The following is a 12,100-nucleotide window of genomic DNA, read 5'->3' on the forward strand; positions in this document are numbered from 1 at the left end:
GCCCTCTTGCTGCCTTTCCTCCAAGATGGAATTGAATTAGCTTGTGCATTGAGGATCATTCCCTTGAGAACCAACCACTCTTCCTGGACTCCCCTCCCCCTGGGTTTGTGGTCCCTTAGGGCCTCACTGACAAGCCTCTTGAGCTTGTCAAAATCAGCTTTCCTGAAGTAGAGGACTTCCGTGTTGCTGACTGACTTGCCAGCTTTATGGTGGATGGTGAAGGTGATCAGCTCATGGTCACCGACACCTGGCTTCCCATCAATCACTAGGTCACTGATTAGGTCATCCCCAGTAGCCAGTACCAGATAACTTTCATGTCAGGAGTGTGACCAAAGGGAATTATGGAGGTTAGTCTCATCATCCTGAACCTGAAATGGCAGATTACTTTGTTAAGAAATTGCAGGTTCAGAATGGGAAATCACCCCACCAACCCATTTTCTTCTTTGGGATGAGGAAACAAGAATGAGAATCTCTATTCCAGAACTTGAGGGCGTGTTTAACTCTTATTTTAATGGCATCTCATAAAAAGGCTTGCTGAAGACAAATGAGAAATCGACCTTGTAGATGAGAGAGAAATGTAAGCCGGGGTATTCTATTCATCTTTAACCTTCAGAACCACATGACGGATGGTAAATAAGCTCCTTGATTACTGTACATACTATTTTAAGATTCCCCAAAATAATAAGTACAGTAATCAGGGAATGAGTGTCAGAAATCTTATGGTTATTCTCTCAAATCTTGACATCTGAATCAAATCTGCTATCTAATAAAAGACACAAATGTAAGGCAAGAGAGGAAAAAGCCCTTGCAAGATCATCATCACTGGAATCTCTATTTATTTCTCAATGGCTCTGACGTCTTCTGAGACAGCATGTAAAACTGACAGACAGACACTGCCCAGTGGTTTTCAATCTGTGGTACACATACCACCAGTGATACGCAAACAACCTGGCAGTGGTACGCGTTAACGGATTTATTATAATTACTTTATATAACAATAATTTGCCGGTGGTATTTAAGGTTGTATAGTTTTAAACTGGTGGTGCACAATCTGTCAGAATTTGGGAACCACTGGCCTAAAGGAAGATTATTGTGCATGCTATCTTCTTGGGGATGGAACATGCAAAACCAGAGAATTAAAGGGCTGCCCTGGAGTCTAATATATATCTGAGGCTTCATCTATTCTGCAATGAAAAAGTTCATTACCCTTAAATACAAGACAGGTTAAAGTAAACTAGTTGTCCCAGTTCATCACACAGATTAGACCTAGAAGATCACAAGGGGCAAACAGCCTCGAAAGAAAGGAGAAAGAATGTTTAGGTATTTACTGTTAAATCTAAAGACCTCTCTTGTATATTTTGATAAGTTACAGGGATTTTAGAAATTTCTGTACAAAATCTATTTGCCAACTACACATTCCCTAAAGATATAAAACAGAGCACCTGTGGAGGCAGACTTTGGGCCCAGGGAAGAGGCAGCTAGGGAGGCTTGGGATGGCTGTACATTTCAGTGTTAGGACCTAGACTATTTAGTTTGTGACAATCCATACTGCCAAGGAAGTAGAGCCAGGCAAGAGGTGTGCGCCCAGGAACATGCCTGCTCCAACATTAGAAACAATGACAACACTGTCCAGATCCAGTTGGCTCAAAAGCACATGGGATCCAAAAGTGAAGTCCTGTTACAACAGACATCTACTCTGGGAATCAACAAGTTCTGTAGCAGTTTGGTACCAGAAACACCTCTTGCATAACAATTCATTAGCATCTTTGGTATTACCCACCTCAGCATCTCCAGGAAAGATGACCCTCCTACCCTAATTACTCAGTACCTTTTTTGTTTTGAATACTAAGACAACAGATACCAAAGTGTTAGAGGTAGTCGGCACTAAGGTTCCAGGAAACAAATCAAAGAGAGATCTAGTCTACAGATTTAGTGGTGCCACTAGGACTATCTTAGTGAATGATGCTGGGGAGCCTTAGAAAGTCTTTTCAAGATTTAGTTCCTTAGGAAACAGGTGACCCATGTCTTGACTCATCCTTGGAGAGATTCTTTCTACCCCTGTTCAAGAATTTCATTGCTGAAATGGTGGACAAGAAGTGAAGACACTCAACAACTACTGAGCAAAGGAACTCAGGGTGAAATCTGCATCCATAGGACACTAGTAGAGAGTGGCCAACTATAGCTTTAGCTCCACCCTTCATCTCTGTGTCCAGAGAAACTTGCTTTGAACTTTTACAAATGAAACAGCTTTGGGTGGGATTTTTTTTTTTTTTAAGCTTTCCAAGTTCACTCTTCATGGATACAATTCCATGCACTATTGTCACTTGTCATTGAAGGTTTTCATGGAGAATATGAAACCCAGGTATTTAAGCTTTTACTATACTGTTATTACCTCAATACTGGGGGCCAGAGGAAGTATGTACACATCCAAAGGGTCTCTAGCAAAAGCTGAAACAATTAATACCTACCAACTAAGCAGCAAGGCTATTAACTTCTCTATCACAAGTCTATGGGGGTGAGGGGGGGAAGAGAGGCATAGGGGTCATCAGGGGAACATGGGAGGGCACGTACCCCCCCCACAGATTTCTGCATTCACTGTGGGCATGGGGCTGCAGCCTGGCTGGACTAGCACAGGCAGGAGCTGCCTCCATGGCCCAGTTGGTGGAACCCAAAACTGCAAGGTAGAGCAGGGCCGCTGGGACCCCTGTGCCAGTCGCACTACCAGCAGGGCAAGGAATAATGGGCCAGGGAATGGGGGGCCACGCTGCCCTCACCTCCACCCAGTGCCAGCCACTTGTGGGCCAGACCACAGCTCTACCCCACCACCATCACCACTGCCATTGCCCTCGGACCACCTGCACTGCCCCTGTCACCCTACCTTCCCTGTGGGTTAGAGCCGCAGCCTGAGAGGAGCAGCAGAAACAGCCAGGTCGTGGCAGCAAGGTACAGCCGTGGCCCAGTGTGCAAGTGACTGGTGGCAGGAGGTGGTGAGAGCAGCATGGCCCCACCCCAGTCTGTTACTCCTCGTACTGCTTGTGGCACATCTAGTGTGGGGGTCCTGGCAATGATGGTAACGAGTCTCACTGCCCTGCTCCACCCTCCCACACTGGGTCTTGCCCACTGGGCTATGGAGGGGGCTTCTGCCCATGCTGGTCTGGTCAGACTGCAACCATAGGCCCACTGTGGGCACACAAATCTGGAGGGGCACGTGCCCTCATGTCCCCCTGATTCTTTGCTTATGCCCCCTCTACCCCCCAACACATCACCTATGCCCCACCATAGACTTACTTGTGGGGAACTGCAGGAGCTGCTCTCCACCATGCTGCCTGGCTGCCATGTGCATGTGTACACACACATATGCATGTGGCACCTTCTGCCTGTGATCACCCTCCTCCCATTCCCCACTAGCCCCAAACAGCCCCTTGCAGGCTGGAACTGCCAGCCTGCAAGGGGAAGCCACATTTTTCTTCTTTACAGGAAAAATCCATGCTTGTCTGCAGCAAACTGAAAACCTGAATCCCTGCTCATAATTCACCTCTTTAAGCCACTTCACGGATGCTGAGCACCTACAACTACAATGGACTTCAATGCTTCTTCTAGAATTAATTCCTTAACTAGTATTTCAAACCACAGAGCAATGAGTAGCATAACTAAGGAAGAGTGACCCACAAGCCCAGGGTGCTGATTAATGGGGAAGCACTGGAATGGTGGCAGGGGCTGGCTCCAGCTACAAGGAATGGTGGCAGGAATCCCCTTGTCGACCTCACTCTTCTTCCCTCCTGGGAAACACTGTTGCTGTGGGAAAAGCATCCTCATGGCCAACAGCCAGGGTATCAACCCAGTCGCATCCACTTTTTCACTGCCAAATTAAGGACCTTATAGTGTTATTCAACGCAAGATCTGGTGGCAGTTCCTGCATTAACCCCATAGATGTTGATTATACAAACATCTCTTCCTGCAGCATTGGCTATTCCCTCCTGTCCCATGGCACAAAACTTTCTAGATACACCTCTGGGTGAGCCCCTGATGTGTCAGGTAAGACTCTGCCCTCCCCATCACCACCTGCTCCCCTGTGCTAAGAACAATCCCTTCTTTAAATTCTCTGGCTCTGCCCAGTGTGTTAAAATTGCTAATTATGCCTCCTAGAGCAATACTTGGCTTTTCCCTCCTACGCCTTCTCACCAGTACCATACATACTTCATAGATTAACATTTTAAGATGACAGCTGAAATGTTATACTTCAGTATAAATTCCATAGCATGACAAAGTTCTACTGTATGCAGTTAACAAAGGAATTACTCAACTAGGAATATAGGACATTTTATCTTCCCTACCATTTTACCACAGATTATCTGCTAGCCTAAAGGAGGAAGATTAACGCTATAAAATAAAAAAGACTGGGTCTCAACCACAACACAAATTAAATAAAGTATGTGTAAATTGTAAAGCTGAAATAAGTCTTAATTATGCCAAACTTTGCCACTAGCTAACTTATCTTAGGGTAATCTCATTACATCTCAGGTCCCTGACCTATAAAGTGACGGAAATAATATCTATCTTTCACAAGTGTGTTGAGGAAGTTAATGGTATATATGAAAACACATGGGTAAGAGAAGCTATACAAGAACTACTTAGTGCTTCTGTAATACATGGCATGAACTTATTGGGGTTACAGCATTAAAACTAAATTACAATATTTTCAGGCTATAAACATCACATATGTTTAAGAAAAAAATTCTGTAATTTCACTGAATGTATTTAGTGTACATTTTCTCAGCAAAATTCTCAAAATTTAAAAAAAGCCTGTGGTTCAAATGAAGAGGCCCTCTCAATTGCAAACAAACCACTAATTATGACACCAATACTTCTGTTCCTAGGAAATGCCACTCCACACTTACCCAAAGAACCTTGCATATTGGGGCCTTAGTTTTCTCTCTAACTAGGCAAAAAACAAAACATGCCCTGTGTCTATATGGTCAAACCATATCCATTAGTATGAATATCTACTATTAAAAACGCACAAAACCAATCCAACATTGTCACACAGTAAAAAAATCCATTTCTCAAAAATTTATTTTTCTCCCTTAACAAAAATAAAAGGATAATGTTCCTTAATCTCATTTTTCACTCCCTGTCAAACTTCTTTACTTTACAAGTTTGGTGGATGTCGCAACTCCTTTTTGTTAGATCCATGTAGAAAGAACTTATTTACACCATGGGTTTATCATGATCACATAAATGGAAGTAAATATTATTTCATTTGGTATCTTTCAATAAGCAAGATCTTGTAGGCCTGTCCTAAACTGAATTTCTGAGGGATTGTATTATAAAAGGGGGAAGTGGCCAGCAGTCAATATTAGCAAACTATGACAGGACACACCCCAAAACTTCTGGTCTTTCACTACCACAATTATGACTCCAGTGAGAAGCACAATTCACAAGCTACTCACATGTTTATCTGTTGTGGAATCAGACGTTACAATCTGACAAATTTAGCGCTTAAATTTATGAATTAGCTTAATTTTCTACTTTAAAATTCACCTTTAAATACTATACTTTCTTTTGAGTACTTCTATAACAAAAAAAGTTACAAGTTACAATGAAGTATAACAAGAGAAATGTTCAATAGTTTGTTCCTTCAATAAAGTGGAGAGACTGCAGATCAGACTTTCCAGATTATTTAGCGCACAGTATAAAAACAAAGATCAGATATTTAGCCTGCTACTGAATGTGGCCAAAGATCCACACAACATATTTTGTGCTACTCTGACAATGATATATAAAAAATAGACCTGGTATTTGATTAATTCACTAATGAGTTCATGATCTATTCACTGTCTATTGACAAAGGAATCCAAGACTTGGCAGTCTGATCAATAAGAGACACCCTAAAAGAATAATTCTCAAGTTACAAAATACTCCAGATGAGAACTATAGTCCACCGCTTAAACTATTGTTAAAGATGCCTTAAATTCTTAAGATGAAGCTTTTACCTTTCTTTAATGAATGTAATGCTGATGTGAAGAATGTCAAATAACCAGGAGGCTGAGGTGAAGCATTGAACTCAAAATATCCTAGAACTCCAGGCTGCAAGAATAAGAATTAGAGTTAGCTAAGCTATTACAAAGTAATGTATTTATGGGGAACTGCAGTTATTTGCCTACGGTAAAAAAGTAAAGATTAAACCAGTGGTTCTCAACCTTTTCAGACTCAAAACACCTCTTGGGGGGGGGGAAAAAAAAAAACAGCCCTTAGTTTTCACTTTTTTTGGACAACGCAAAAATAGAGCAGTTTTTTTTTTTGTTGCAAAGAACTCAGAAAGACCACATCTATAGATTCTTATTTGAAACTGCTGGGTTTACCTTGTTCGCAAACACAACAGGGCCAACATTGGTGTGACACACTGGTTGAAAATCACTGGATTAAAACCTGAGTTTACTTACTGTTTTAATAAAATAACATTAACCATTTAATGCTGCAAGAACAAACAGATTTTAAGATAGGGAGGAAATGCATTCTGTTATCATCTGGAAAATGTACATAAGCCCAAGTTATATGGATACAAAAATTAAGCCTCACAGTTACATACATCCTCCAATAGTGTGTTACTTGTTACATTGCTGTCAGAGCAAATGTTACTGATTTAAAATTATTGTATGCATCGAAGTCAACACCACCATTTGGAGGAATACTCTGAAACTGAAATTTAGATTTGAACTGTCACCATCCAAAAGATAAGTGCAATCCTTTTCCAATGTAACATATTTTCTCTCTGATGTTTTACTATACTGTGTATAATCCATATCTATACTTGAAATTGTATATTGTTTTTGACCATTAAAACTTCTAAGTTATATCACACTGACAGGCTATCAGTCATGTAAGTTTCTTGCAAGAACTGTTACAGAAATCAGCAGGAGTCTGCACACAAACAAAGAAAGGAACCCCAAGTCCTATCTCATGGATGGGCAAAATATAGCCCACAGGCTGAATCCAACCAGCCAGGCAAATTAATCCAGCTCACAGTCAGGCGCCCAATTAATTGCATCTGGCCCAGCCTGCAGCTGCCCTTGCTACATTCCACATGGGGCCGAGCCCAGTCCATTCCCCGCCAGGACAGCGTGCTACACTGCCACATTCACCAGAGGGAGGGCCCTGGCCCCAGCCAGTGTACACAGCTTCCTGGCAGAGCTGCTGCTGCCACCGGTGCTGCAGCTGCCTGGGGAACTGCTCAGCTCTACCAGCCCCCAGTGGCTCTTCCTCCTGTCCCTGCTGCAGTGCCCTGGGCTGCAGATAGAGAAGTGGCAGCAGACAGGGAGGAAGATGCAGCTAGGTGGGAGCACAGAGCCCAGATTACAGGGCCATGGCAAGTATGGTGCCAAGGCCGGTGGGAGTGTGGGACCAGCCTTGCTCGATTACATGGGGCTCCCCACAGCTCATGTGCAGCTCCCAGAACTCAGCCAAAGCCACGTGCCACCACAGGAAGTGCCGTGCGATGGAACCAGAGACCTGACACCAATCCCTGCCGCCACATGCAGATCCCAGGGCTCAGCGGGGAGCCAGCTGCACATGGCAGCAGGGACAAGGGCCAGGCTGCTGGCTCCATCATGCAGGGCTCACCCCATGGGCACACAGGTCCATCCAAGTCCTAGAAGCTGTACATGAGCCGTAGGGAGCTTCGCATGATGGAGCCAGATGGCCAGCCTGGCCCTGCTCCGTCACCACATGTAGCTCCTCAAACTTGGCCAGAGCAACACTGGGAGGCTCCACAAGCCATGAGTACCTGCTGCTGCTGCTGCTCCCAGCGGCAATGTCCCACTGGGGGGATAAGCAGGCATATGGAGAGAGGTGTGGGTATGAGAGGAGGCCCCACACCCCACCCTTACAATCCCAACACGCCACCCCCATATTGCCCCTTACAAGCCCAGGATGCACCCAAATGCACGCCCCCTTACAAGCCCAACACGCACCCCGTTATAAACCCAACACCCCCCCCTCACAAACCCAACGTGCACCCCTCCTTACAAACCCAACTCACACTTCCCCAAACCCAACATGCCCCCACATGCCTCCCACAAACCCAACACTGCCCCCCTACTAAAACAACACATTTTATTGATTTGTATGCCAATTACAGATGGCACAAGGAAGTACAGATGCTGTGACAGACTGGATTTCACTGTAATATTACTAATTTCAATGAGTTTATATTATAATAATCTTGCATGCCTCTGTTTCCCTGACTAGTTTGTATATATAACAAGCAGCTTTAATAGATTCCTTGTTAGGAGTCACAGCTGCTTAAGTGAGGGTCAAGACAAGATGTATCTTCAGCAACAACAGAACTGAACAGCCACACTAATGTGTCAGGGGGACTGGTACCCATCCTTTGGAGGAGATGCCCTGGAAGCAACAAGAGATGGAGAAGGAAATAAGTATCACAATGGATGAAGCAACTTAAAAAATAGCGTTGGCCTGGGAACTCAAGAGAATCTGAAAAGACTGAACAGCCAAGCAACTTCAGGGTGTGGGGCTACGCTGAATGGAGAGAGAATGGCTAAGCTAATTTAGGGGGTGCTTGAGACTGAACTGGCGAAAAGGACAGCTTAAGCCTTTGGAGGGGACAGGGTCTGGGTGGCCTCTGCCCCAATAACTGTCTTTATTGCAGAGGAACGATCTACTTTGCTACTAGGAATCTGGGGTGTACTCTGTTCCCCCCTGAAGGAGAAAAGTCCCTTTTGCAAGAGCTGAACTGGAAGGCAGCTCCCTGAAGTTCAGCCATGAGGCTTTCACCAGCAAACATTAGGGACCAAGAGATAGGGGTCTCAGAATCAGGAGGAGCTACGAGGGACCAGTCAAGCTCTACCACAGGCATCTGTGGCAAATGCCTATGGTCAACGCTGCCTAACATGCACCACTGTAAACCACTACAACACTGCCAAACTTCACACTGGTGATTCCACAAGAGTGTGCCATGAGGGTTGCAGAGGTGTGCTGTGAAAAACAACACTCTTCTTCCTTCTCTTTTGTACATTAAACCGGGGGAGAACAGGGTGAGTGCAGAACAGGGTGCAGAGTAGGGCATACCATGGCTGCATTCTCAGGGTGCAGGCAGGGGCATTGTGGCAGCAGTTTGCAGATGTCTGGTACCAACACACCTGGAATCTGCATATGCACTGCAGGCAGGGAGCACGGGGACTGGGAGAAGCAGCAGCATCACCAGGATCAAACGTCTGCAAACTGCTGCTGCTGTATCCTGCCAAACCCTGGGAACATGGCTGCACAATAAAGCTGGAAGCTGGGTGATGTGCTCTACTGCCCACTGGGCAGGTAGATACGGGGCTCCCCTTCTCTCCCCTCCCTTTCCAGACCCAGTCGATCACAGACAACCAGAAGCCCCCATCCCTGCCTTGATAAGCTCTGGGGAGCCCTTGCCAACACATCCCTACAGCCCCTTTCCCAGCCCTGCCATGCTTGCACCCCAGAGCTTCCCAGGTCAGTATGGAGTTTGTTTACAACCCCTTCTGCACCAGTTCCCAGGGATGCAGAGCAGAGCAACTGTGTGCACCACTGGAGAGGCTCCTGCCCCTGTTTATCCTGACAGTCTCCCCCAAGAAAATTTTCCCCACACCCATGACACTGTTTCTTTGCCACTGGGGAGCTGAGCCAGGACCAGACTTCTGCAAACTATGTTTGCACTGCCACCACTGGTTTTTTCCACTCCCCTTTTCAGGTGTAAGAGTGAAACGTTCTGCCAATTCTAATCCAGAAAAAAAGAGTGTAGCTTAGGTTTCAAAAGTTTAGGGAACACTGCTTTATACAGCACGTTCCCATACTAGGTTTTGGTTTTTTTTTTAGTTTTATATGTTTCCTTCCCCATCCCAAGAACAAAGTTACTGGGAAATAGTAGAGTTAAAAATTCTTATAACCCTATGGTATTAATGCTCATGCTTTGGAGCAGGAATTTGAAATCTAAAGCGTCCTGTACCAGGGATTTGCTTTTTGCCATGTCTAGGAATGGCAAAAAGCACTCTATGGTGGCCACATTATAAGCTCTGAAAAATCTCACTTAACACATGTTCTGTAAAGGTGGAGCACTTAAAGTCAGAGCACTTAAAAAGTCTCAGATATTTCTGCCTGCACTCCACATGCTCTTCCCAATTTCTAGAGAAGATGTGTCAACTACCAAGGGAAGTGAATTCAAGTAGATCTTCTGCCTGTGTTCTTGATGATCCTTTTGCTCAAACAGAATACAGGAGGAAACAACCTGACACAGATGCAGAAGCATAGAGGGGTATAGGATGTAGCCATCTTGACCCAAGGACATAGGCAGACAAGGTTCTTTGGGTAAATGTGATATCTTTCATTACACCAACTCAAATAGTTGGAAGCTTAGAAAAAAAGGCAGTCAGAAGAAGAAATAAAGCAAAAGCAGGAGACAGGAACTAAGGATAAAGAACAAGAAAAAAACAAAAAAGAACTGAAGCAGAAAGTGAAAGAAACAGATGTCACAGATGTGGGCAAGTAAAAGAAGGAGCTATGAAAAGATGAAAAACTATGGGGGAGCCAAAAGGCAGGAGGACAAAAGTAGCAGAGGAGGAAATAAACAGAAGCAGAGCCAGATGACACTGGAAACAGAGGACTTCCCTTGCAGAGCCTGGAATTATCCTGACCTGATTTCCGAAGTCAACGCTCACTTGCTGTCTAGCAAGTCTGCTAGTGAAGTGTGTATCTCACCATCCTCTTTTACATACAGATCTATGTAAAAGAAAACAGCCTACACTGCTAGGAATACCTTAAATGGTAGATTGTGCTATGGCAGTAAAACAATACCCCTACTGATAACTATTTAAATCAGTTCCACATGTGGAAATGCTTATTTTTCCATTTCCAAGTTTTATAATTTCTTTTACTACAAACCTCTTAAAATGTATTAAAAGAAAATAAGATCAATATTGCAAAGTCAAGCACTCAAAATATAAGAACAGCCAAGGCTGTTCAACCTTAATTCAACTACCTTGTGTATATGCATGGTGCGTTTTCATTACAAGTTCACATGTTAACTTTTCCACAGTAACACTGGGACTGAGTCACAGATGAAGGGCAGACTATGCATATGACACGGTACTCTGCAAATAAAGTGAGCGCCTGCCCCAGCCCCACGCCCTCCCTCACTGTAAGGGCCTTGATCTGCCCCACCATGCCCCTTCCCTCCTCTCCCCCCGCCCCCTTCCACCACAACAGACTTAACCAGCTGCAAGTAGCTCTCCATGCTGTATCGAAAATCAAATCGGTACCAGCCAATATGGCTCCTTAAAAAAATTAGCTATCCGTATTGGCCCCAAAAATCTGTTGGTGCACCCCTACTTGCTAGGACTTTGTACCGCACAAGCCAGTGCTGTGCAAGGATATGAAAAATTAGCTCTGCACATGCTAACTTTGGAACCAGAAGCAAAATTGTCACATGCGAGTAAAGCTGAACCCAGGCTAATAACCTGTTTGTCACACTAAGGTAGCGATCATGGTTCAAGTTCCAAAGTTGGCATGAGCTAATTCAGGGTCTCTCCACAGAGGTGTCTTGTACTGTATAAACTTTTACTGGGTATGACAATTTGGCAGTCTGGAGAAGCAACCTGAGTTTTGAACTACCTGGCATAGGTACTGATAACAGTGTAGCCACAGGGTCTGCTGCTGCTCATTGTGTTTATTAACAATCTGGATGCTGGCATAGAAAGCTTCGTGAGCAAGTCTGCAGATGACACAAAACTGGGAAGGACTGTGAACTTACTGGAGGATGTGAGAAGGATTTCTATAGATTGAAAAGCTGGGCTAGAGCTAACAGGATGAAGTTCAATGCAGACAAATGCAAGGTGCTATACCTCAGGAGGAATGATCAAAAGTGCAAATACAAAATGAGTCATAGTATTCATCTGGAGTACTGTGTGCAGTTCGGGGCTCCACATTTTAAAGGGGACATGGAGAAGTTAGAGAGGGTCCAGAGGAAGGCAACAAAAATGATCAAGGACTTGGTAGGCAAGTTATATGAGTAGAGGCTGAAGGAGCAAGGAGTGTTCAGCTCGAGGAAAAAGCACTTAGGCGG

At 44.5% G+C, this 12,100-nt stretch overlaps 1 protein-coding gene across 1 annotated transcript in view; it reads right to left on the bottom strand.

The window, feature by feature from the left end:
* TXNDC11 (thioredoxin domain containing 11) overlaps positions 1-12,100 on the bottom strand; it is a 96,286-nt gene that overhangs the window by 67,483 nt on the left and 16,703 nt on the right. Inside the window, exon 3 of the mRNA XM_019540121.1 lies at positions 5,994-6,087. Within this exon, the coding sequence (XP_019395666.1) occupies positions 5,994-6,087 (94 nt within the window). The remainder of the gene's footprint in view (positions 1-5,993; positions 6,088-12,100) is intronic.

This window comes from Crocodylus porosus, unplaced genomic scaffold (genome assembly GCF_001723895.1).
Source record: "Crocodylus porosus isolate Cpor-Errol unplaced genomic scaffold, CroPor_comp1, whole genome shotgun sequence".
Classification (NCBI taxonomy): domain Eukaryota; kingdom Metazoa; phylum Chordata; order Crocodylia; family Crocodylidae; genus Crocodylus; species Crocodylus porosus.